The 27,463-nt window shown below is 40.4% G+C and overlaps 1 protein-coding gene across 1 annotated transcript in view; it reads right to left on the bottom strand.

The window, feature by feature from the left end:
- LOC143885395 (proteasome subunit beta type-7-B) overlaps positions 1–27,463 on the bottom strand; it is a 40,537-nt gene that overhangs the window by 2,853 nt on the left and 10,221 nt on the right. The window contains exons 3-6 of the mRNA XM_077389550.1: positions 20,234–20,375; positions 12,807–12,903; positions 12,646–12,715; positions 12,433–12,537 (exon numbers count right to left, since the gene is read on the bottom strand). Coding sequence (XP_077245665.1) covers positions 12,433–12,537; positions 12,646–12,715; positions 12,807–12,903; positions 20,234–20,375 — 414 coding nt within the window. The remainder of the gene's footprint in view (positions 1–12,432; positions 12,538–12,645; positions 12,716–12,806; positions 12,904–20,233; positions 20,376–27,463) is intronic.

Genomic DNA, 27,463 nt, shown 5'->3' with positions numbered 1-27,463 from the left:
TGATTCGAATGCCAGATAGTTCTATACAACCCATAATGGCTTAACAACATCAAACACCCACTGACAGCATTGTCGCGCATGTGTGATAATTCTATAATTATGTAAAATTAATTAGTATACTATACCGCTGATACACTTACATTTTGGTGTCGGTATGCGTTTCGATTTCGGTATGTATTTTGGTGGGGATAGAAAAGGAAACATTTCAGTCGTTTTGTGAGGGTTTCGATGGAAAAAATACAAAGCAACTTCCTTTAGGAAGGAAGGGAAGAAGGAAAGAGAAGTTAACATCTTGATTCGGAAGTTGTATGGAAGCCTAAGAAGAAAGGGGGTCTTAGCATTGGGAACTTGGGGTTAAGGCAACTAACTTTGTGGAGTAAGTAGCTACGGAGGTTTAGAGGTCCTATGGGGAGGACCGGGTGGGATAGTAGATTTCCGTTTAGAGGTTTGGACTCAAAGGTTTTGTTGAAGTGTAAAGCAATCAGATTTTTTTAAGGAAAATAGGTAAAGAACTGGAGGAAGAAGCATATTAGATTTTGATAGGCATCTAGAGTTTTGAGTTGTTTTGTATTCATTCTTTCTTTTTTTAAGGTTGTTGGCCCATGCTTATATGTCACCATCTTCCTTGAACAAGAAGGTATGGGAGAAAGACTCTCGAGGTCAGTTCTTGATCAAATCTCTCTTCTCTTTCCTTTTTGGCTTCCAATGGGCCCACCCTACCATTAGGTATTCGTGGGATGCCCCGATTCCTCTAAGAGTGGAAGCATTTTGTTGAGTGTCGCAAGCCAGAAAGTTGAATGTGAGTAACATGCTAAAACAGAAATTCTAGGTTTGGATGTAGCTGAATCAGAGGAGTAAGAAGATACAGATGATGTCTCTACGATTGGAAGACTAATCACCAATATTAAGCTCCATACCACTGAATGGGCCTTTTTGGGGAAAAAAATGGGGAATATCAATGGAGACATTCTTCTTAATTGGAGGTTTTTTTTTTTGGCTCATTCCAATTCAGATAAAATGATGACTAAACAGTCTCATATCCCCACTATCATTCTTAAAATGAATTTTATTAAAAGCTCAATGCGGCAATCCAGCCAAGGCCGTTGGGATGGTGAGAAAGAAGGAAGGTGAGATCATCAAAGTTTTTAGTAATTCAATTGGAGAAGATGCTAATGAAGAGGAAGCCTAGGCTTTACTCACTTGACTTGAGATTTTTAAGGACCGTCTTGCAAGGCTGTTGTGGTGGAGGGGCTATCAGCATGTTACTTTACTCACTATCACCATGTTACTGCTCGGGCTTCAAGTCAAAGCCCAGGGCCCTTGGCATATATCAAACACAATTTTTTTTTGAAAAATGACAAAGTATATTTATACCATGGAAATTACATTAGGGACCAAGGGTCCCGGCTTGCATTTACATAGTGTTATGGCCAGGAGTATACTCCTGAACCGTCCAGAAAAAAAAGTAAAAACTACACATAGATACATCAGGATAAGGTATAGCTCTTCCAACCTGCCAACTCCCACTAACATTACAAAACTGCAGACCCCACGGCTACCCCAACGGAAAACCATTTCCCAACCTCCTTCCCACTCAACCAAAAAGAATTTGTCTTCTCTCCAAAACGCCCGAGGACAATTACATGTGCAAAAGAAGGGTAGCACCCAAAGCAAAAGACTAGAATCTCTCAAGCTAAGGGGAATCAGATTCAATACAGGCATACAGCTACTCCACTGCTTCCATGATCGAAATAGTGCCTAAGATAACCAGGCCTAAGATATTGAAGCTTTAGTAAAGATCTTCATCATTTCATCCCCTCACATACTTCCTCAGGAATACTAACGAGACAAACTTAGTCAAGGCAGAGCAACTCTTTCAAACTTATCCTGAACCTTCCATACTAGCATTCTTCCTACGGCCTCTTCCGAGAGTTTGAGAAGGGCTCCTCTAAACTACCAACTAATCAACACAAGGATCTCCTCCCTTTAAACCTAAAATCACGGCAAGAGGTTATGAAAAGACTGAATTGGAAGGAGAAATTAATGCTTAAGCCCCCTCCTCAGTCTTCTTTTCAGCCTCTTTTGCTCTTATCTCTTTCTCTTCCTTGTCTCTTGCCGCCACTGCTAGAAACGTATCTTTGGTTGCCCCCAAATCTTCATCGTATTCAATCCAAAAAACGTCCCCCATTCTTAACAAGTCATCGAATTCTTCCGAGAACGAGCCACGACTTCCTGCTAAACTATCAACCATCCGCTTATCCTTACCTTTAGAATCCCCACTAGGCCCTGGGAGCTCCCCGGCTTCCTGTCCCAGCATTTCCAAGGGAGCATCGGCCTCAATAATCAGGCTTTCCTGACTATTCTCCAGGACCCTAATTACGGTCCTTTTTTCCTCCTCCAGAGGCGCCGAATTGTACGTCTTTCCTTTTCTAAAACTTTACTGAACAAGGGGAGATCGAGGAGAGGCAAGTGCAGTTCCCTATCACTTGTCGTCTCAGAGGAGTTGAGGTCAATGCCGGGATTACTGGTAGATTATTTCCTTAGATGTGCCCATCGCTTCTTTAGCAGGCTAAGAGAGACTTCACATGGGGTGGGTGATTCCTTCCTTGCTAGTTTTTCATTGTAACGAAGATCTTTCAGGTGTAACGAAGATCTTTCAGGAGTTCAAGATCTCCAGCCTCATACGAAAAATCCTGATCGATCGAATTGATGCCACCTGGATCACTTCCTTCCCTGGCATGGCTAGCTCAGTGAAGTTGTCAAAGTTTTGAAAGAGCTTTTGAGAGTCAGCAACAAGTCTCATCTTCATGTGATCCTCTTTCCTAAAGATACCTTTAAGTTTTCTTTTAAAAACGGAGAGGCCACCTCGGGCAGCTAGCACCCGTACTTCCGGATTAGTACTTCTACGGGGTAAATCAATTTTCCCTATACGTAGACGTTTCTCCTAACTTTTGATTCCCTTATTGAATCTGGTTTTTATTTTTAGCGCCTTTTTCTCCTTTTCTAAGTTCAGAATACAGCTATCAGCAATATCTTAAACATGTGCTGCAGCAATTAATGATTTTGGTACCGACCCGCCTCCAGCCTGACCCAACCTCCCCAACACAGCAGCAACTCTGATCTCTGACATTCTAGGCAAATTGTTGGCTTCTGGGCTAAGCGAAGAAGTGGATATTTCAAAATTCAAACAGGGGCCCACCAACGGCTCCCTGTCGTTATCACGGTCCTCGGGATTAGCAATTGTCACCTTTTCCGGTGGGTCGGCCATCGCCGACGAATGAATATCGGATACCTGCAAATCGAGGCCCTCAGAAACAGCCAAATTATCTTTACTACTTGATTCCCCCATTACCGACATCGTCATACTGTTAATAGTATCCTTAGAGATCACCTCGACTCCTATCGAATAAATACCAGAATCTATTCTTAGACTAATAGATGAGGGGATAGATTTCCAAAGGGAAGTTATGACCAAAGCCGAGGCAAAAGTCATGCAGTGGTCGTGGTTACCAAAGAGCTGAGTCTGGACCACCTGACCAGGTGCTGTCCAAGGATCTCCACAGTTGACGTAGACCAGGCGTGAAGAGGGATATCATAGAATCTAACCCTAACGGTTCTAGCTCCCGTGTTGTAAGCCGGGAACTAAGGCTGAAGGGAGGAGAGATATCCCCCTAAAGAATCACCTCCATGCCTTAGAATAGAAGTCCCCTGGGCTTCTAACTCAAAGCAAAACAAAAGCAAAACAAAATATCCACTGAGTTGATGGAGTAAGGTTTTTGTAGCTCAGAAAAGCCCCAACATCTTTTAGTCCACTCTCAAACATCTTCCGGCAGCCAGGATCCAGATTTCAAACTCCCGATGAGGCAACTCTTAAGACTCTTCTTTCTTTCCTCCACCAGGCTAGTTGGAATCTCAAGAGCCAAGGGAACATCATGAACGTCAACCTGAGAGGGGGCAACTTTAGACCTCCAAACCATGGCTGGGGCCAGTTTGGTCTTAAGCTCTGAGCATTTCCTATAGACATTACGCGAGCCAAAGTTTTTGTAATGGCATTTCGAACACACAATTTTGGAATCTGTAAATCTATGCACAATTACCAATCCCATCTTTAAGCATGTCCCTTGTAGTGCCAATGAAATGACGGATTTGGTAGCCCAGAATGATCCCTTGCTCGAACTTAGGAATGACCTAGATCTGTAATAGGACCCTTATTTGGAGCTTCACTTGTCTATAGTTACTAGCACATTTTCCTGTCACGGTCTCCGTTTTTTGTTATGGTCTCCATTTTTCTTTTCAGGATCAACTTGTCCCTCTTCTTCAATATAGCTCGGTTATTACAAAAGCATAGGAAACAACAACAAGAACAACACGACCAAGAACAGTCTAATGAATAAGTGCAGATTCAAATTACACAATTAGATATCTGTGAACATCGAACCGGAATCAAATTTGGAGTGCACTAAGTAATTGTGTAGTAAATTTGCCAATGAAAGATTTACATCAAGGAATCAAAACATTTGCCTCAAAATGAAAATGAAAAAACAATTAAAAGGGAAACTCCATGTAATGCCTGACCTCGCCAAGGGTCGAAGATGTGTAATTTTGATTTAAATCCCGGCCGTAGATCCCCCGATTGATAGATCAAATCGGAGTGATCCCTTTGATCGGAAATCGACAGTCCAGATCATCAATCCCGTATCCGTAGGACATTCGGCTCTCTTGATTGACTGCCACATGAGCCCAATAAAAAATCGGATCATTTTGGACCTAGGATCAATAATCGAACCGCTCACATCTTCGATCAAGCTTAAATGGATGTGGGATCATATCATCCGAGCGTCAATCATGCCTTAATTATCTAATTAGTGGATGGCATGCAAATCGACGGCTCGTATTGTATCTTCGTCATTTTATTTGAAATCAAATCTTGAGGCATCAAATCGTGTTTGTTTGACTTGATTTTGGTCTCATTAGATGCATTTTTCGATTACCTATCTAACGGGCCCAAAATACGCGATTTGAACGTGATTTGATGAAGTTGTGGCCCATTTAGCATTATGGTATGAGTTTATTACGGGATTTGTGTTTTAAGATTCTTTTTGGCAAGTTTTTAATCTTTGCTTGATGTTATTTAAATTAGAAAACAAAATTGGGACCACTTGATTTTAATTAAAAATCTTGAATTAGATAGAAATTGAATTGACAACTAATCATTGCTTTTAATAACCAATTAAGTAATACCAAAAAGGAAGGAGATAAATTACAATAGAGAAATAGGGGGGAAGAAAAAACTTACAAATAATTAACGTTCGCGTAAAACCAAAAACAGAGAGATTGAAAACATGAGGGAATGGGTTTCAAAAGAACCTGTGGGAACAACAGGGGAATAATTGTAATATGAAAGGAAGGATTATTTGTAAGAGAAGACCTATTCATCGGCAGATTCACAATTTCCATCCTATTTGGCACAGCTACTCGGGGGGAAACTGGGTGCTAATGGTGATATATGGCCCTGTTCAGGCAAGGGAGAGAAAAGATCTTCTGATCTTCGACTCCGTAGTCTTCTAATTCTGCAGAGTCCGTTCGAGAACCAGTACCCACGTAACCATCCCAACGACAGAGCCAACGCATGTTCCTCTTTCTAAGCTTTTTTCTAGTTAGAACTCATTTATAATGCACCACCTGCGGCCGAGAGCACCAACCACCAGTAGCATTTCAACCTTAGAAGCACGAAGCGGGGGCGGGGGCGGGAGCGGAGGCGGGAGCGGGGGCGGGGGCGGGAGCGGAGGCGGGAGCGGGGGCGGGGAAGCGTGGGTTCTAGAAGAGTCTAAGTTTGGGAGCGCCATGGGAGCGTGTATGTAATATTTTCTCTATATATCTTTCAAAATTCAAGCACATCAAAAAATAATAGTTTCTAACCATTTTCATATGTATCTTTCAAAATTTAAGTACATCTAAAAGCTAATTTCTAACCATCTTCACCATCTTCATTTGTGTGCACTCGTTCCCCGTGCCTTCTGAAGATGCACAAGCCTTTGTGCTTTGTCCAACGAATTACTTTGAAGAGTTTGAGGAGTTTGATATAAGGAAGTTGGTGATCGTGGGACTTATAGAGTAATAGAAGCAGGCTGTGAGCGTCATTAGAGCAGTTCCTGTCTCTCTGGGGTCGCGCTCCCTGGAAGCTCCTTCCTAAGGAGCGCGGAATCGAGGTTCCGAGGTGGGAGCGGCACCCCGAGAGGAGGTTCCTGCTTCTAAGATTTCAACCAAACCACATGTGATCAGAAGGATCGAGAGGCATAGGATCAAATCCGTTCGAAAAACACTTTTCGATCGCCACTCCCGGCGCCCTCTGGCTTATCCGGCCGAGAAGGCAGTGCCTGCAGCTTTGTTTGATGTGATGGAAAGGCATATTTCCTCCTAACCAACGGATCCCGTTTCTCCCAAATCAGATATGGCCAAGGTAAGGGCTTCTTTCATTTCCCTACTAACCAAACCAGGTTTCCCAAGAAAAAGCAGCACTCTTGAATTGATTTATCAATCACATGTAAATAGAGACCTTTTGAGGAGGCCCTATTGGCCCATTACTTGTCCTACGAGAAGGACCCTGACTACGTTAGGTTAGCGTTGGCTCGAGGACCAACGGATCCTCAAACAAACATGTCCTCCCTTTCTACTCCTCGGTAAGCGGTTTCTTTTCATTCATTCATTCATTGATGAAGGTAGCTTTAGCTTCTTCCTATATCCCTGCTCGGGCAAGCTATTGATTCCATTACCGAACCAAACAAGATTATTCCCTTAGTCCTACCTTTCCCTATCAAGTTCATATGGCCTAACAGTTTTCTAGTTATTATACTTCTTAGAATTATAGGGCAAGGAGCCACAAAAGGAAGCTAATGGGGGTATTCATGCGTATGAGAACATTGTAATGGAGAATGTGATAGCCCAAATAGGATTCGCTTTGGCTGGTGTGCCCAAAACAGCTATATATTTGACAAGGAATAGAACGGTGGGATAAGCTTGTACTCAACTGCGTCTTCAGGCGGGCTACCCATTTGAATCCCTATTCCCGGTGAGCAACCACTATTTATTCCGACTAGTTATAGGATCTGTCTTTTGTTAGTTCTTTGATTCACTCTAGGTGAGGTAGTGAGGGATTCCACTTTCTTTAGTGATGTGATATTGACTCGTTTTAAGTCCTTCAGATGGAATGGAATTAGGGACGCTTGCTTGTCCTACCATTTGCCAACCCGATGGACTTGTGAAGTGGACAGAAGTTCCATAATCGAGATCTAGGTAGGAAGATTATCTTCAACTGATTGGCCACATTCGACCCCGAAGAATCTACTCCCTCTAAAGTTTACATCGACCGGTCCAACAACTTCTGAATCTACTACAGAATCCTGATCACGTGGGCGAAATCCACCTAGCCCTCACCACGCGGGGGTGACTACATCCGAGGTCAATCACACGGACCGACAATAAGCACTTGGTGATGATCCTTTTCCCTTCCCTTTTCTAAAATGTCCTTGATATCGAAAACTGGTTGCTTTGAATTTGCTAAACTGTTTGTCATCCATAATGGCACTGTTAGGAAAACTTAGTGTATGCGGCCTCTTATTTTCAGGTTGAGTAGATCTAACTCTCACATAGAAGCTTTCATATTCTCTAACATATCACGTTTGATTATGGTAAGTGACAGCTTACTTGAACTTGTACTTTTAAGCAATACTGAGTTAATTCGTGTAATGACTATTCTTTATTGAGTATGAAAATCATTATCATGATGCCTAATCCCTGTATAGATACTTTGTTTATTTATGCAGATTATATTTTATGAATTGTTAATGCTTGAAGCATCGTAGATGTCCGAATACTATTGGAAAAGAGGAATCAATTTGTAGTATTTTTCACATGATATGGAAATCAAATATCTTGGAAATTGGGATCATTGTTAAAATTATGTTCATGACATCAAACGTGCATGGGGCATAATAATAATGGGGGATTGTGGGAGGCCGTTGAGTAGTCCAGGGATTCTTAAATCTAAAGCCAACACGGCCAGTGTGCGCAACCCTCTATTGGTATTGCACTATTCCATCTCCGTGGACCAAGAGTCACTAGGGCCGTATGGGGAATGCATGCCGCAATCAAGACCAGCACAACCACTACTATAGACGGGAGCATGGAATGGCATGAGGTAACAGCTATGTCGCATGGATTCTTTGCCCCCCTCTGCCGAATCCGTGTCAACACATCTCCGCATCCGAATCGGACATGGATTCATGTGGAACACACCCGGATGCTTGCCGTAGCCGTGACCCGCACGAGTCATTTTTTTATTTTTATTTTGGCGAGTCCAATTCATCATTGTCTCTTTTGAAATGCGAATCCTGTAAATTTTCCCTTCAAACGTATTTTCTTCTTAACTTTTTTTATATGAAAGCACAACCCTTACTCTTTTAATAAAAACCCTAGCACCTCGACCCTCGAACATCGACCCCCTCACTCCTTAAACTCTTAATACAATACTTGAATCAACCCTCTACCCTCAATTTTTTCATGAATATATATATATATATATATAGAGAGAGAGAGAGAGAGAGGAAAGTGTTGGTGAGCTTATGGTGAGCTTAAGCGCCCCAATCACATGGGTCCCACATTTTCTGTGGTGATCCAAACCATTCAATTGCAAGGCCCTTACATAGATAGGGTGTGTACCAAAAATCAGCTCCATAGGATCATCCTAACCCCTCCATTTGTGGAGGACAAAAATGGGCAGATTTATGGACAAATAATGTCTGTCCATTTTGACCTCCACAAATGGATGGGTTAGAATGATCCTATGGAGCTGATTTTTGGTACACACCCCATCTATGTAAGGGCATACTATGTATAACACTAGGCGTACCTGTGTTATACATCTAAAGTATGGATCATACTCATAGTGGCCGATATATTGAGTCCGGAGCCTTACTTTCATTTTATAGATTATGTATATAAATATATTTTCTGACTTAGTGAAACATAATTAAGAGTTGTATGTGTTTATATATGTATATTGCATTCATATAGGGACGAACATGTGTTGCGTACACATTTGGAGCCTAGAGTTAGGAGCCTTGTCCTATCTACAGACTAGGGTAGCTCACCTTACGTGGCTACAACGCGGTCCTAGTACATTCACATATCTGTCTTGAGTCAAGCGTCTTGACTCTGCTGGATTATATTTAGGGCTGGTGCCCCTGGTTAGGATATATGTGTATATATATCTATATATATTGAGTATTAGATTAGGGCCTACTCTTTAGTGAGGTTTCTTTATCTAATCTAATCAGTTATATTAGTCCATTTTTCATATTTAGGCCCAACCGCTTTGGATCATCCTAACAAATTAGGCCCCAATGTGATTGGGCGCTTAAGCTCACCATAAGTTTGGTGAGCTTAAGCTCACCAACACTTTCCTTGTATATATATATATATATATATATATATATATATATATATAGAGAGAGAGAGAGAGAGAGAGATAGAGAGAGAGAAAAGTGTAGCTACACATACGTGTAGCTAACTTAGCTACACCAACGGCTTAAAATACAGTGGGCCCCACATTGTTTGGGTGATGCAAACCATTCATTTGATGGGCCCTCACATAGATAGGGTGTGCCCAAAAAATCAGCTCCATAGGATCATCCCAACCCTACGATTTGTGGAGGCAAAATTGGACGTGTAAAAACCTTCACAAATCTATCAATTTTGCCTTCACAGTTTGAAGGGTTGGGATGAACCTATGGAGCTGATTTTTTGGGCACACCCTATCAATGTGAGGGCCTATCAAATGAATGGTTTGGATCACCCAAATAATGTGGGCCCACTGTATTTTAAGCCGTCGGTGTAGCTAAGTTAGCTACACGTATGTGTAGCTTCACTTAACTCATATATATATATATATATATATATATGAGGAAAGTGTTGGTGAGCTTAAGCGCACCAATGTTTGGGTCCCGCTTAACCCCCATTCGTTTAAATGTTTGGGTCCCGCTGGGTCCCGCTTAAGCGCACCAATGGGAGGCATTATAACAACTTGAGTGCACCAAAAAAATGGTGCGCTTAAGCTCACCAACAGTTTTCTCATATATATATATATACACACACATTTAAATTTTGAAAATTTTATGTGTAAAAATTACCGAATCCGAATCCTACTTTTGGGGGTTTGCCGAATCCGACACCTCGAATCCGTGTCGGATCCCGACACGAATTTGAATCCATGCAACACTAGGTAACAGGCTGTTTGGGAAGCTAGAGGACCTTGGGTAGCTGTCTCATTCATGGCATCATTCATATCATTCATATCATTCGCATTTATATATCTTGATATTCTGTTTATTATACCCTGTTAGTGTAGTTTCCACTTTTTTTCTTTTTTTTTTTGAAAGGTAGTTTCCACCTTTGATTATTGGATCCTGCTGTATATCTTGTTTATACTGTTATTTCCATGTTCTCTAAGGAATAGAATTCCTTGTCTTAATTCTACTGTTGTTTATTTGTACCGACCTAGGGCTGAATGACCCTACTAGTTTCATTGAAACTAATACCTAAAATACATTACAGGTTTTACGACACTGGATGATGACTAATGCTAATGGGGATGCCTAGAGGGCGAGCGCAGAGTGGATGCTCTGAGTCTTGAGTCTTGACGGATACTCCGCCATCTTTATTTAGTTTCTTTTCATTTATGTTTTAAAACAGTTAGTTGATCTTGATAGTTTGGAAATATCCCCAAATGGGAGGGATGGACTTTGGTTATGTGGTGGATAATATTTTAGCTTTAATCTAGTTTATGGTTAATTTTATTGATACTGGAATTTAGTTTTTGTTCTCTCTCATATGTCGAAGAAAAAATTGGTACTTTTACAGGTTGTTTTCCCGTAGCGATCCGGTGTGTTCCGGGTCGTTACACTCCAACTATTTTGGAGAATAGAAATAAGAATGGCAACTTTTCAAGAAGTAATCGAAGAAAGATAATGGAAAGACATGAACCATTTCTAGTGTGGGTGCAAGGAGATCCCACACTTTAAAAAATAAGAAAATTAAGCAGAAGATCACTCACCACAAACTAAGAAAAATCAAAGTAGTCCATAGAAAGAACATATCCAAGCCATTAAAAAAAAAACATATCCAACTTCAACCTGCTAAGAAGCAGACTGCATTATTTATATAGCATTTCACTGGAAGTGAAAGTGTCCTCATGTTTTAGATATATTTCCTGCATAGAACTCTAGGTCGACCTCCTCAATGATAGATTGTGCTTCCTCCAGTTTTAGTACTTCTCCAGAATTTGACCAAACAAAATTTCCAGCAAAGCCTTATGCATTATCCTATGAACCAATAATTGAGCTGAGAAGTGGATCTCATCCACGGTGGAGATTATCTTACAAAGAGGAACAAGAAAAGGGACAACCAATCAGAATTCAGGGTTTTCATGTCATTTAGTCGTTCTCGAGTCTTGCAGAATGAGGCGCGATTCAAAGCTTAAAATTTTGTCAGGGCAAAAGCATGGTCGGAAAAAAAAAAAAAAGTGTCCAGCTCTGACGGTTGACTTTGCACCTAAGCATAACTAAATTGAAAACTAAACTTCATAAAGGACGAAACATATAGCTCCAAATTTATTTAGAACCCACTGGTGTGGACCCCTTGATTACGTATGAGCTTGTGTGAACAATTTCAACACTTGATCATGCAGAGGGTATTCATGAAAAGATGCTCTACTCTAGGAGCCATAACAGCGCACATCCCTTTTGGCAATCAAAGGTTCCACTATTCTAAAGACTAGAGATTCAGTCAATGAGTTGAAATAGCTTTGATGAGATCAGAACTCCCAATCCTAATTTTAGTTACTAGCACTCATTTAAGCATATAGCCGTCATGGTTTGAAATTTCGGACCGAAACAGAAATTTCTGTGGAAATTTCGGTAATGTCAGTGGAAATTTTGGTGTAAATCTTAAAATTTTAAATTTTCGGTATAAATTTCGGTTTCGGTCCTGGCCAAAATCCGAAATTCCATTCCTAATTTTCGAATTTCGGCCGAAATTTAAAACCATGATAGCCACCTACTCTTCAGTAAGCAACTGCATAATTGTAACCATGGTTTTAAATTTTGGATTTCAGTTGGCACCGAAACCGAATGTTCACAAAATCCGAAATTTCGGAATTCCCAAATTTTGGCCAAAATATCAATAAATTGAATATTATTTTCCGAAATTTCGGTAATTTCAGCCGAAATGTCAGAAATAATAAAATAATGCTTTTTTTTATTTACCGGATTTCAGCCGAAATTTCGGTTTCAGCCAAACCGAAACCGAAATTTAAATCCATGATTGTCACGCGATAGAGACCAAAGAGCAGAATGCAACTATAGTGAGGCAACTTACAGTCAAGCCCTCTCTGTATTTTGATTCAAACATGGCCATTGCAGCAAGAGAACCAGAACCCATCGTTGCAAATGGTAGAGTGTCAGTTGAACCATGAGGATAGATCTGCAGCATACAACTGTTTAGTCACACACGTACACTGGCAAAAAATTGATACATGTTACAAGCAGAAAAAACTTTTGTAACCAAATTCCTATCATTAAAATCACTCACTGTGTGCAAGTGGGGTCCGGTAACATCAACACCACCAAGAACCAGAGCAGCACTAACATGACCTTGATAACTGGCCAGGAGCCAAAATATATCAGGCTTCAAAATATCATTTAGTGTACCATATAGCACTCTATATGCATTTGACATAAAGTAATATTTACCTGAAAAGATGAGTCTTCAATAGGGTAAGAGCAGTAATGACCCTTGACTCTCGCCCAGTGGCATAACGGTGTAGCTGCAGCTGGGAGCTGACCATATCTAGAGAAAAATGAAAGTAAATGTACAATAATGCATTACGAAAATACGAAGTATGGTGGTAAGAGTGGTAGCATGAAAACTAGCATGAAAACTAAGCAGATGTAAGTGATGAATATTTTGTCATTTAAAAATCCGTAGTACGCAAAAATACAAATCCAAGCATTTTGCTGGTACTAATCATATACTGTGTCACAAATATGATTCTCGGGAATTTCTTGGCAAGTGAAAATCTATGGATATATTAAACATTTTAATTTTTTTCTAGTTTATATAGATAGAAATAAACCCAAAATTGTCAAGAGGCAATTTTGGGACGATATGGATGAAGTAGTCCAAGGAATACCACATGGAAAGAAGTTATTTGTAGGAAGAGATTTAAATGGAGATGTGGGACGCGCTAGTGGAGGTTTTGAGAGGGTTCATGGAGGACTAGGTTTTGGCAATAGGAATGAGGCAGGAGAAGATATTTTAGGGTTTGCAGTGGCATATGATTTGATGTTAACAAATATTTTTTTTAAGAAAAGAAATTCACACTTGATATTCACACTAGATAACCTTTAGCAGTGGCACCAACTGTAGCCAGATAGATTTTATCCTCACTAGGAGAGAGGACAGAGCTGCGTGTAAAGATTGTAAAGTCATACCCGGGGAATGTTTAGTCACACAACATATGTTGGTGGTGTTGGATATATACATCAAACGTTGGAGGAGAAAAGATAGAGATGTTAGACATCCGAGGACTAGGTAGTGGGATCTTAAAAGAGAAAAACTAAAGATGTTTAAGGATAGACTGCTTAAAGAAGGACCATGGAGTCTTGAGGAGGGGACTAATATTATGTGGAATGGGATGTCTAGTTATATCTGGAAAGTGGCTAGAGAGGTACCTTGGAGAATCTAGAGGAAGTGGACCGCCGTCTAAAGACACGTGGTGGTGGAACGAGGAGGTCCAAAAGGCGATTAGGTCTAAAAGAGAGTGTTATAAATGTTTACATAAGTGTAGAAATGAAAAGAACATTGAAAAGTATAAATTGGCTAAAAAGAAGCTAAGAAGGCAGTAAGGGGAGCTAGAGGCAAAGCATATGAGGATTTGTACCACAAGTTAGGAACGAAAAAGGGTGAAAAAGATGTCTACAAGCTTGCTAAGATGAGAGAAAGGAAGAGCAGGAACATGAATCATATAAAATTCATCAAAGACGAGAATCAAAGATTGTTAGCAAAAGAAAACGAGGTTAAAGATAGGTGGAAAAGTTACTTCGATAAGTTGTTTAATGGAGAACCTGTAGCGAATTTGAGAGAACTTGATAACTCTTTTGATGATACAAACCGGAGGTTTGTTCGTAGAATCCAAAATCAGATGTAAGAGTAACTATGAAAAATATGAAATTAAGTAAGGCTAGGGGGGCTGACAATATTCCTATTGAGACTTGGAGATGCTTGGGCGATGTAGGTTTGGTTTGCTTAACTAGATTATTTAACAATATTTTGAAGACTAAGAAGATGCCTGATGAGTGGAGGAAGAGTACATTAGTACGAATTTAAGAATAAAGGGGATATTAAGAGTTGCACCAATTACAGGGGACTAAAGCTACTGAGTCACACCATAAAGCTTTGGGAGAGGGTAATTGAGCATAGACTAAGAAAAGAGACTAAGGTGTCGGAGAATCAATTTGGCTTCATGCCCGGACGATCAACTATGGAAGCTATCTTCTCTTGATTAGGCGGTTAATGGAGAGATTTAGAGAAAATAAAAAGGACCTTCACAAGGTTTTCATTGATTTGGAGAAAGCGTATGATAGGGTTCCCAGGAGTCTTATGTGGTGGATCCTTGAAAGGAAAAAAAGTGCCTACTAAATATGTTGATGTGATTAAGGATATGTACAATGGAGCAGTAATGAGTGTCAGAACCACGGATGGCACGTCCACTGAGTTTTCAATTACAATACGACTGCACCAAGGATTAGCTCTAAGCCCTTATCTTTTTACGCTAGTTATGGATGAGCTTACAGAGGGAGGGTATCCAGGATGAGGTGCCATGGTGTATGTTATTTGCAGATGACATAGTATTAATCGACGAAAGCAAAGTAGGACTAAATGCTAAGTTAGAGTTATGGAGAACTACTTTGGAATCCAAAGGTTTTAGACTGAGTGGGCTAAGACAGAGTATATGGAGTGCAACTTTAATAATATAACGAGGCGGGACGAGGATGTAGTAAATATGACTAAACAAGAGGTACCTAAGAGGGATATCTTTCGCTATCTTGGTTCAATTCTACATAAGGAAGGAGAGATTGAAGAGAATGTTAACTATAGAATAAGAGCAGGTTGGTTGAAGTGGAAGCTTGCCTCAGGAGTTCTATGTGACCGTAAAATCCCTACCAAGTTGAAGGAAAAGTTCTATAAGACAGCTGTGAGCAATGTTATCAAAATCATACGATTTACAATGCAAATCGTACGATTCAAATCGAATCGGATGATTACCGATTTGAATCGCTAAGATGAATCGTTTTCTAGATGAATCGTACGATTCAACAATTCATTTCCGTATTATTATTTCAATATTTCCGTATTGTTATTTCAATATGGGTGGGCCCCACAACTAACGTTAAATGTTTAATACGGCTTTTTTTTATTTCATTCTGTATTTCCATCGATTTATGGTTTTAAGAGCCCAAAGAGAAACCTCCGTCGTCGGTTTAGGGTTTGCCATCTCCTCCAGCCTCCGCCACTCGTTTCTCCTCCACACGGTCCAAGAAGAAGAAGAAGAAGAAGAAAGAAAGAAAAACGTAATCAGGTATGCTATTATATTTTCTTTTTTTGTATTTCTTTTCCTCAACCCTGTTTTTTCCTCAACCCTGTATATTCCTCAACCCTGTTTCTTTTGGATTTTGAGAACCGATTGGACTGAGAACCGAATGGATTTGGTTCTCAAAATCCAAAACAAACAGAGCCTGATTACTTAGGATTTGTGTGTTTTAGATTCTGGGGACTGATTTCGAAAATCCATTTGGATTTTGAATACTGTTTTTTATAATGGTTAGGCCTTGTTTGTTTTGGATTTTGAGAACCCGATTCCAAGTCCAAAACTGATTATTGGACGCCTTAGGACTTAGGTTATGTTTGTTTTAGACTTTGAGAACTGATTTCAAAAATTAATTTGGATTTTGAATACTGATTTTTATAATGTTTAGGACATGTTTGTTTTCGATTTTGAGAACTAATTTAGAGTCCAAAACTGAGTATTAGGCTCTGTTGTTTTGGATTTTGAGAACGGATTCGACTCCAATCAGTTCTTAAAATCCAAAACAGATAGGGTTGACCCTTTGCTCTGTTTGTTTTGGATTTTTAGAACTTATTTAGAGTTCAAAACTGAAGGCTCTGTTCGTTTTGGCTTTTGAGAACCGATTGAGTCTAAAACTAATTAGGCTCTGTTTGTTTTGGCTTTTGAGAACCGATTGAGTCTAAAACTAATTAGGCTCTGTTTGTTTTGGCTTTTTTGAGAACCGATTGGACTCCAATCAGTTCTTAAAATCCAAAACAAATAATACCGAGTCTACTGACGCCTGACCCCTTTTAGGCTCTATTTGGTCTCAAATTTGAGAACTGATTTAGAGTCCAAAGGACCAAAACTGATTTGTCATGCTCTGTTTGTTTTGGATTTTGAGAACTAATTTCGAGTGCAAACCTGATTATTAGACCCAAATTTACGTTTAATTTTGGGTCAAATAATCGGTTACTCATAATATGTTCTCCATTTCAGACATTGAATTTAAAAGTTTGGGTTGCTTTGAGAAGTTTGAAGCTTTAAGAAGTTTGAAGTGTAGCATAAAGATGGTTAAAGTTAGAGAAGTGGATGTGACATGGGAACACTGCATTATAGTCGTTCCCAATAACAACACGAGATTAAGATGTAATTATTGTGGGAAAGAGTATTCTTGAGGTGTTTTTAGAATGAAGCATCATTTGGGACGTACAAGACAGAATGTAGCTGCTTATACACAAAATTCGGATGATGTTGCAGATAAATTTAAGTTACTATTGAAGGAAAATGAAGAAGAGAATGAGAAAAGAGATGATGCAAAGTATGATGTGGGGCGGCCGGACTTCTATTATCAATATAGGGAAAAAATAGAGGATGCACGTGTTGCTCTAGGGAAGAGGAAAATAGATGATTTTGTGGTGAAGAGGGATAAAAAAAACTGGCAAGCAAGTAACTATCAATCAAGTTTGGAAAAAGGGAGATAGGGATAGAGAGTTTGCCAAAACATAGTAAGGTTCTTTTACTCGAATGCATTGTCATTCAAACTTGTTAAATGCCCCTTTTTTGACGCCATGGTTGAATCCATAAGCCATTTTGGACATGAATTAAAAGACCTAAGTTACCATTGAATACATTCCTCATAAGAGAAGTAGAGAACATAGAGTCTATGATGGAAGAATATAATCTCAAAAAATGCAGATAACTTGTTTGCTCTACTTGACTCGGTTGTGGAAGAAGTGGGAGAGGAAAACGTAATGCAAGTTATCACAGATAGTACGGCTGCATATGTGAGAGCAGGGGAGTTGTTGATGGAGAAGATGAAAAAATTATTTTGGTCTCCTTGTGCCGCTCATTGCATAGATTTGATGCTCAAAGACATTGGAAAATTACCAACACATGCAGAGAACATCACAAAGGCCGGGATGATCATAGTGTACATTTACAATCATAGTTGAGTGTTGCATCTAATGCGTAAGCATACGAAAGGGGAATTGACAAGGCCAGCTGTGACATGTTTTGCAACGTGCTTCCTGACATTGAAGAGTCTAAGAGAGAGAAAGGCGGGCTTGATGCAGATGTTTGCCTCGGATGATTGGCAAAAAAACCCATATTCCAAAAAAGCCGATGGGATCAAGATACGCGGAATTTTGTTGGGCGATTCCACATTTTGGCCTAGTGAGTATTATTGTTTGAAATGCACATCCCTTTTGGCGAAAGTCCTACGCTTAATGGATTCAGATGAGAGGCCTGCCATGGGGTACATTTATGAGGCTATGGACCGAGCCAAAGAGGCCATTGCAAATAATTTGGGCCAAATAAAGAATAAATAAGAGCAAATTTTGAATATCATTGCTGAACGTTGGGACAGGCAACTTCATAGGCCCTTGCACGCAGCGGGTAACTTTTTAAATCTGCGGTTTCAGTATGAGACCTCAAATGACGTGAACATTGAAATTAAGGTGGGGCTATTGGATTGTTTAGAAAGAATAGTTCCAAGTTCAAAAGAGAGGGTGTTAATTGGCAATCAAATTGATAAGTTCAAGAAAGCAAAGGGTCTCTTTAGACGAGAAATGGCAAAGTTAATGAGGAAAGAACAGCTACCAGGAAAATTCTTTAACTAAAAATTTTAATTGAATTCTTATCTTATATATTTAAAAATTATCATAATTATTTTTTTGGAAAAATAGGTTTATGGTGGGACACCTTTGGAGATGAATATCCCGAGTTGCAAACATTTGCAATTCGAATTGAAAGCCTGACGTGTAGCACTAGCTGTTGCAAGCGCAACTAGAGGACATTTGAACAGGTAAATGTTAGTAAGTCTACTTTTTTTATTCATATCTTTTTATTTGTATCCCTTTAATTTTTATTATTAACTTTTTTTATTTTAGATACATTCAAAAAGAAGAACCGACTCGAACAAAAGAGGTTGAATGCACTTGTATTTGTCAAATACAATCTTCAACTTCAAGTTCGCAATTCAAAGAGGGACAACAAAGGATTTGATCCTATTTCGTTATCTGACATGGACTCGGACGATGAGTGGATAACGGAAAAAGATGGACCTGTGCTTCCAGAAGACACGACTTGGCTGGATATGGGTGAATGTTTGGTGGAAGAAGCTGCAGAAAATGAGACGGGCCCTGGCTCCAGCCATGCGCCTCAACAAAAGAAAAGACGTAAGCTATTTGTAATTTCTTTTCTTAGTAATAAAGACATGATTTATTTATATTCATTCTTGTAAATGTAACAGGCGTTAGAAACCTCAACAAAAGGACGCACAAGTGTCAATTGCAAGATGAAGAAGAAGAATTTGGCTCTGCTCCTGACACAGATGATGGAGATGAGGGTGTTAATGTTGAGGGAGGAACTACTGATGCCGATGGCGAAGATGATGATGAGGATGTGAATGGGATCGACGACATCCACGATCTATATTTTATACAATCATGATATGTTTCATGTTTTGTTTTCTGGTTGATGTGTGAGATTTTAACGTTTTTTTTTAGATCATTATAAAGAGAATGAATGGATTTTACTATTTTGGTAATGAATGGTTAATTAATTTTACTTATGACAATCGGTTAGGTGGTTATCAAGCATTTCATGTTATTTATTTTAATGGTTTTGAATGAAAATTTGATAATTACTCTTTTTATTCTTATTTGTAATTTTTCCTATTTTTTATTATTTTTTTCTGATTTTTATATATAAATCTGAAAAAATCTTACGATTTACGATCCGACCCCTCTTACGATTTACGATACGATTCTTATTTTCAGAACATTGGCTGTGAGGCTAGCCATGCTATACGGCTCAGAATGTCGGGCCACCAAGAAGCAGCATGTGCATAAATGAGTCTAGCGGAGATGCGAATGCTTAGATGGATGTGCGGCCACACAAGGTTAGATAGAATTAAAAATGAAGACATTCGTAAAAAGGTGGGGGAGGCACCGAGGAGAATATGAAAGAGCACCGCTTAGGATGGTTTAGACATATCCAACGTAGGCTTTTGGATGCTCCAGTGAGAAGAGGCGACTCGTGCCAAATTAATGGAGTAAAAAGAGGTAGGGGCAGACCGAAAACAACTTGGGTAGAAGCAGTGTAGAAAGACTTGATAGCTACGAACATAACATAGAACATGACCTTAGATAGGATAGAATGGAAAAAATGATCCACGTGGAAAAACCCAACTAGAGCCAGGATTAGAGTAGGGTAGATTCCTTTCACCTTCTTCATGAAATTTTTCTAAGGGATTCATTTAGCCGACCCCAACTAGTTTGGGACAAAGGCTTTGTTGAGTTGAGTTGAGCTTTTTCGATAGAAATAAAATTATTTAAAAAAATATATAAATATACAACATTTATGAAAAAATCTAAAATAAAAATATTGTAAAAATATTGGGATAATATCGTTATATTATCGTGATATTTTATGATAAAAATGAAAATATCGCTACATTTTTAAAATCTCGGGATAATTTAGGGATTTTGTCATTTTATCAAAATGTCAGGATGAAAACACGGAGATATTTGGGACATAGATCATATAAACATCAGTCTTGAAAAACACCTGTTACTGCCTCTGTATCAGCAGCAGTTCCTGCTCCACAGCAATAAATGTTTGGTGCCATATAATGAATTTTTTCACAGTTCTTATCACAAACTATAGGTCCTTCAGTCGCTCTGGTATCTGCCCCAAGAATAACACCATCCTGAAAATGAAAATAAGAAACAAGAAAGAATGATAAATTTTGGAATCAGAAAGTTTGAATGACTCATGACCACATTAAGTTCCAAAGGCAGTCATGTCACCCATCAATATGCATCAACTTTGATAAATGTCTGACATTCAACAAGCGATCATGTATCTTATAACAAATTATATAATCATGTAAAGTTATAACAAATAACATATTATATTTAGGGGATTGATACGCATGCCCTATAGCCTAAATTCCCACACCTTCCGTTGTTTTTTTGTGTCTTATCATGTGCTGGGGTGGTAGTAGTTGCTCCACCCAGTTACATTGTTAAAGAAAATGGGATTGATATCTGCCTTGGTTTTTCGTTTGGAGGCAGTAATAATTACTTTTCGTTTTTTTGGAGGCGATAATTACTGCCGGAGCAAAATTATATCCCATCTTTTACATCCTTAGTTCCTTAATAGTCTTTTGAATTTACAAACCTACATGAATTTACCATCAATACTACTACTGCTGCTGTTGCTGCTACTACTACTAGATATCATACGTTGTCATCATGCCACGGCTTCCTTAATAAATTTCACCACAAGAGCAGCTAAGCAAGATGATGGTTTCACACCTCATACCAACACCAACAGCATCTTATTCACTTACCACCACAACTCCTACTTCTTCTGTGTCTTGTCCCATCTCCCTTGTCCTCCTCTCACCAGCCTTCCCGCCACCACCTACAATTCAAATACTACAAGAGCGTGACCCAACTCAAACATGGTGCAAACCCAGAGGTTCGCAGGTTATCTTGGAGAACCTTAGGAGCTAATGATGCTGAAATCTGGTCCCTTGATCCAAGGGTTGGTAGAGTCCCAATCTGTGATATGTGCTCACAGAGAAATCATTAGGGGTCCTAGAGCTATGGCTCCGGGAAGCCACTCTGATGCTCAACTTAGAAAATGATACCTCAGTTAAAGCCAAATGATGGAAAAAACAAGTGTGAGCTTATCTGAGGTTTTCCGAGGTTGAAGATGAAGTGAAGGGAGCCCAACAAAGGAGATCCTGGTACATTCGAACGTGGGGGCTTTTATAGGGAAAGGAGCTCCGAATTTGGTGTGAGGGCTACGTGTCACGGCTTTATTAGCAAAGAGGTGATGATGGCGTGACGTCGTATGGAAAGCACCTTTCTGCCTCTGGTGATGGCGTTTGTCAATGAAACAGCGGACAAGGACATGGGGACCAGAACGCGTGTCTTTGCCACGTGCCGAGGTCTTTAAGGGGGATTACCAAGTTTACCCCTAACATATTGCCCCCCACTTCCTCGAGCATTTTTGAAGGTCGGGGAAGTGATCCTGTCAGAGAGCAGAAGATGACTTCTAGTCCCTAATGCCGACCTTGGACGGATGCTCTTCGTAGGCCATCGCTCATCCAGGTCTTATGATGTTCGGACCTTCTCATAAGTAGGAAGATGGGGTCCGCCTTTGGGGCAGCCAAGCAGGGAGGCCTTGAAGGTCTGCCGGTAGGTTTCAAGTTTCAACACTTGTCATTTTTATATACCCTTTTGGCGGGAATTTGAAACGTTGTCACGCTTTACACTAAAATACGCATCTTTTCGGGAAGGGTTAATGCCGTAACCTCTGGGGAAACGGTGTTCCCTTATTTATGAAGGGGTGACAGTAGAGTTATGGTCACGGCTTCTATGAGAGATTCATGGAGAGCTACGTGGCGGGGGACCCATTTCCCGAAGCGACGGGACCGTTACCTCATGCGGGTGGTATCCTCTTCTTTAAAAAGGGATGATTACTTTTTCAATCTTCGCGTTTTGCCACAATCAGAGAGAAAGCTTTGAATTTTCTGGTGGATCACCTTCCTTTCCGGTTAGCCCTATTGTTTCTGGTTATCTTCCACGGCAGCGTTAGCATTCCTTTGGCCATTTTCCCTACGAATCTCTGCAATTTTCCTTCGGTCCCCCTTCTTTGTTGGTGAGTCCTTTTCTCCTTTCCTTTTCTCTTCGCTTTTCTTTTTTTCTTGCTTTTTCGATATGTCGACTGCTTCAGGTTCCCAAAATCAGCCGGAGACAAGCATCCCCATTATCGATTTAGATTCCTCCCCAACTACGATGGTTAGCGAAGGTGGGGGTTTGGACAATGGTGGTAAGTATTGAGGGAATAATCCGGAGCAAGTGACCAAGAGTACTAGGAATACGAAAAGGGGGCTCAAACCCAGGGTCGTAACCAAGTGTTCCCACATCACCGGCTCGCGATGAGTTTGGTATGAGGTCAGAGACCTCCAGGCATCAAGTACGGGGTGGACGAACTCAATACTTATGGACAGCCTAGGATAAACTTGGACTCACTTATGGACTCTTATTAGAATAAATGATACCATTCGGATCAATGAACTCAATGCTTTGGGTTGTGGAGGAAGAACAAGAAGTAAAATTCTTCCCAAATACTTAGAAATTTTTTCTTCTTCAACCAAATTCCCTTCTACAGATGTTTACTACACTTTTAATAAAGGAAGACAAGAGAAAAAATGTTCAACCTAGCCCACTAACTAATTTAGTAACTCACAAACTCATAAATGACTTAGGAACTCACAAACACCCGGAAATCACAAACACCATGCTCTGCGCTCGAGCCCAGAACAGTAAGCCCATATACGTAAAAATTGTTTCTACGCTCGAGCACAGATAGCTTATCTGAGCTCGTCTGCAGAAAACATTGGTGGGCCCACATTTTTGGGGGGAACTAAAGCATCCATTTGATGGGCCTTATCATAGATAGGGTGTGTACCAAAAATCAGCTCCACTGGATCATCCTAACCTTTCCATTTGTGGAGGGAAAAAGCGTGCGTTCAAGCTAGCGTTCGATAGTCTCGTGTGCAAGTGAGGTCCCCGGGCGAGGGACCGAACGACTAAGGTAAGGGGTGGAATTTGATAGACAATTATATTCATGGGAACCTGGACTGGAGAACCCGCTCCTTTTGGGTCCGTGTTCGGAGCTCGAAGACAGTCCTTGCCGCAGTCGAACAAGTAAACGGGGAATCCACAGCACAGATATTGTTTGTCCACAAATCTGCCCATTTTTTCCCTCCACAAATGGAAGGGTTAGGATGATCCAATGGAGCTGATTTTTTGTACACACCCTATATATGATAGGGCCCATCAAATGAATGCTTTGGATCCCCCCAAAAATGTCACAAACACATTAACTATCCTAGGAACTAACAGACACAGTCTACTAAAACAGTGTCCGATTTTTGTGTGCCTATACTCGTTGGAAACATCACAAAAAGGGCTATAACTTCCTAGTTTACCGTTTTTCCAGATGCTTCCATCTAATAGTCCAAATATCAACTTGGAAATCAGGCAGCAACATTGTAGCGGGAATGCACATGCATCAATCTCCCCTGGTTGACTGTCAACTCGTCTTTGACTTGACCGGGTCACTTTCAAGATATGGAATAAGATCAGAAACATTGAAAGTAGTTGAAATGCCATAATCACCAGGTAATTCAATCTTGAATGCATTATCCTCAATTTTCTTAAGCACTCCAAACGGACCATGCGCACGATCTTGAAGTTTGCCAAACTTCCCTAGTTCAAGAAAATTCGTCTTCGAGTTTTGAAGTGTCGAAGAATGTTAATCATCTTAAACTCTTGAGGATCAAATCCTACTGAATAATTTCAAAGACGAAAATATAATGTCTCTATCTTGAACATGCTTGAATTCATGAATATCCGCTGAAGGCTTCAATGTCGGATCGAATAGAAATGGATACATGTAAATAGATGAAGACATCGATGTAATATTTTTCCACCCACCTAACTCTTTAATCTCCATTGGTCCCACTAATGTGCTATCAGATCCAGTTCCTTTGGTGATGAATTCATTAAATTGTCGTCAAAATTCTTTGTACTCCCCATTAGCTTCAACAACAAGTAGAGCATAGGATATGCTATTGTCCTTGGTCTCTTGATCAAATTCAGTCTTGGAAAGAAAGAAGTTACTCTTCCCCTTGTTGGGTTTGAGTTCTCTTTCTAACCACGAGGGAGCCAAAGTTAACTTAACTCCATCCTTAACAAAAGAGTAGGTGTTCTTGAAGCCATCATGGATGACTTTGCGGTCGAACTCCCAAGGGTGCCCCAAAAGTAAATAACATGCATCCATAGGTAGGACATCACACCAGACTTCATCTCTATACTTAGTGCCAATGGAGAAAGGAACAAGACAACGCTTAGAGATCTTTATCTCGTTTCCATGATTAATCTAAGAGAGAGTGTAAGGATGAGGATGAGGTTCGATCTTAAGGTTCAACTTATCCACCATTACCGTTGCAACAATATTTTTGCAACTACGCGGGTCGATAATAACGTTGCAAACCTTGCCATGAGAAGTGGGTATGAAAAATATTTTGGCGAAGCCAATCGTTGTCTTCTTTAGAGCGGTCCATATTCATAGCTCTTTGCACCACAAGGAGCTCGCCCTGATCACTATGGATGACATCCTCTTCATCTCCTTGAGGCTTGGTTGTCAGTTCATCATCGAGCTCTTGTATTTCACCATTCACAAGTGTGACAACTTTGCGATTGGGGCACTCCGATGCGATATGACCATATCCTTGGCATTTGAAACATTGGGGCAACAAAGGATTAGGATGTTTATAAGTTGGAGTCGCATCATGATTGGGCGGTCGGTAGATGCTAATGAAGGGACAAGATTGAGGCGTACTCTCCGGTTAGGAGTGGACTCATGACCAAGATTCTGAGCTCTAAAAGAACCCGTTGGCCCTTGCTCTCTTCGTAGCTGTAGTTATTGTTCTACTTTGCTAGCAAAATGATAAACATCATTTAAGTACCAATAAGGTTGCAGTTGCACCTTTTCTTTGATGTCATGCCTCAACCCTCCTAGATATCAAGCAATAGTTTGTTCTTCAGGTTCAGCAACTCCTACCATCATATTGCAAACTCTTTCGTGTAGTCATCTACAGAGCGAGTCCCTTGTTGGAATTGATACAACACCACAAACGCATCTTGTAGATAAATTTTCGGTAGATACTTCTTACAAAGCTCCTTCTTCATTATTTCCCATGAACTGATCTTTGATTTGCTGGTCTTTTCATGTTGAATCTTTAGTTGTTCCCACCATATTGAGGCATGCTTGCGAAGTTTGATTGTCGTGATCTTCACTTTGTGCTCGTCAAGAACTTTTTTGTAATCAAAAGTTTGTTCAATAGTTTTTTTTGAAAGATGACAATTTTGCATTAATATTGAAAAAGCATTCAGGACCAGTGGTCCCAGCCTGCTGTTACAAATATTAGTAGAGCATCGGACATTTCAGATGTTTTTCAAAAGGGAGAAAGCACCCTTCTAGAGGTTGTGACTACAATATCCTTCATGGAATGAGCTCATTACAAATATGATACTATTTCAAAATCCTCCCAGTCGGCTCCCGCTTTGGCTAGAGTGTCAGCCATCTCGTCTGTCGATCGCCTTCGATGTTCAAGACTCGGGTTGAGTACCCGCATTAGATCCAATATTTCAGCTACAATCTCCTGCAATCTCCAGGACCCTTTGATGATTCAGAAGCCCAGGCCACTACATTTGAGGAGTCACCTTCCATGATAAGAGGACGTTGATCATGTTCAGGTGCCCACCTTAGACCAAGAAGTAATGCTCTAACCTCAGCCTCGTTAGCATCACATATTCCACAAGGTCCCGAATACGTCATAACTATTGATCCAGAAGAGTTTCTAATTACTCCTCCAACCCCTGCCCTTCCAGGATTGCCCAAAGAGCTGCCATCGAAGTTCAATTTCAACCACTCCGTCGGCGGACTCGTCCATTTGGGTTTTGGCTTGGAGCGGATAGTTTTATCCCATATTACTGACCACCAATTCCTTATGAGGTCGCCCATCTCATAAGGAGTTTGTTTCTTCGCCCTTGTCCAAGAAATCATTTCAATCTTGATATCCGAGGCAACACGAGCCGCAGTTCTACTTTTCTCCTGAAAAATGCGTATATTACATTCTTTCGAGATATTCCATACGATGGCGTATGGAGTCGTTGCCCAGAGATATCTTCTCATTTCTCCAAAAGGCCCTGCACGCCATCCAAATAGGAGGGAGCTGATAGATTGAGGACACACCCAAGAGATCCCAAAAGCTCCAATTGCTCTTACCCATAAATGATAAGCAAAAGGGCAGTGCAACATTAGATGATCCAAAGTTTCTTCATTTTGATGACATAGAACACACATACTCGCCATACTGAAATGTTTTTTCTTTGGGCGATCACATGTATTAATCCTTCGGTGTATCAAGGTCCATCCAAAAGCCACTACCCTTGGTGGGGCCAGTGATTTCCAAATGCGCCTCATCGGAGAAATATGACCATCATTTAACAGTGAAGAAGGACTTGGCAGAAAAGTCCCCATTAGATGCTGGAATCCAGATTCTTTCATCCTCCTTATGTTACGAGCAATATGTCGATTCTATGAGTAGAAGTAGTCTCTGAAGTTCTTGAATAGAATCATCCTTAAGGTTTCGATGCAAACGAATATCCCAGAATCCTCTTCCTCCCTGACCCTCTCTCACCAGGTAGTCAGCAACTGTTGCTTCAGGGTTAGAAGCGATTCTGAAAAGTCCCGGGAATTCCAGGCCTAATTTAGATTGGCCGCACCAGAGATCCAGCCAAAATCTTACTTTGGTGCCCTTTCCCACTTTGTAGCGGATTAATTGGTCAAATTCCTCTTTAACATAACAGAGATGGATTTCCATGCACAAGAGCCCTTTCCTCCAGCGGGTTTTCTGAAGCTCCAGTCCCCCCATTCAGAGCCATATTTTAGCCCAGTAACTCGATGCCATAAGGCAGATTTCTCCTTACCATATCTCCACAGCCACTTGCCAATCAACGATTTGTTACGTAATCTAATCTTGCCAATATCCAGGCCCCCATTTGCCTTTGACTGCGTGACTTTATCCCAGCTAATTAAATGACTTACCTTCTTTAGTGTCCCGTCTCCGCCCCATAAGAAATTTCTTTGCAATCTCTCAATTCTCAAGGCCACCTTGACTGGGATTTTGTACAAGGACATGAAGTATAC

Source organism: Tasmannia lanceolata, unplaced genomic scaffold (genome assembly GCF_043159265.1).
Source record: "Tasmannia lanceolata isolate RefF3 unplaced genomic scaffold, GAP_Taslan_0.1 ptg000008l, whole genome shotgun sequence".
NCBI classification, from domain to species: domain Eukaryota; kingdom Viridiplantae; phylum Streptophyta; class Magnoliopsida; order Canellales; family Winteraceae; genus Tasmannia; species Tasmannia lanceolata.
This window is presented reverse-complemented; position numbering and strand designations above follow the sequence as displayed.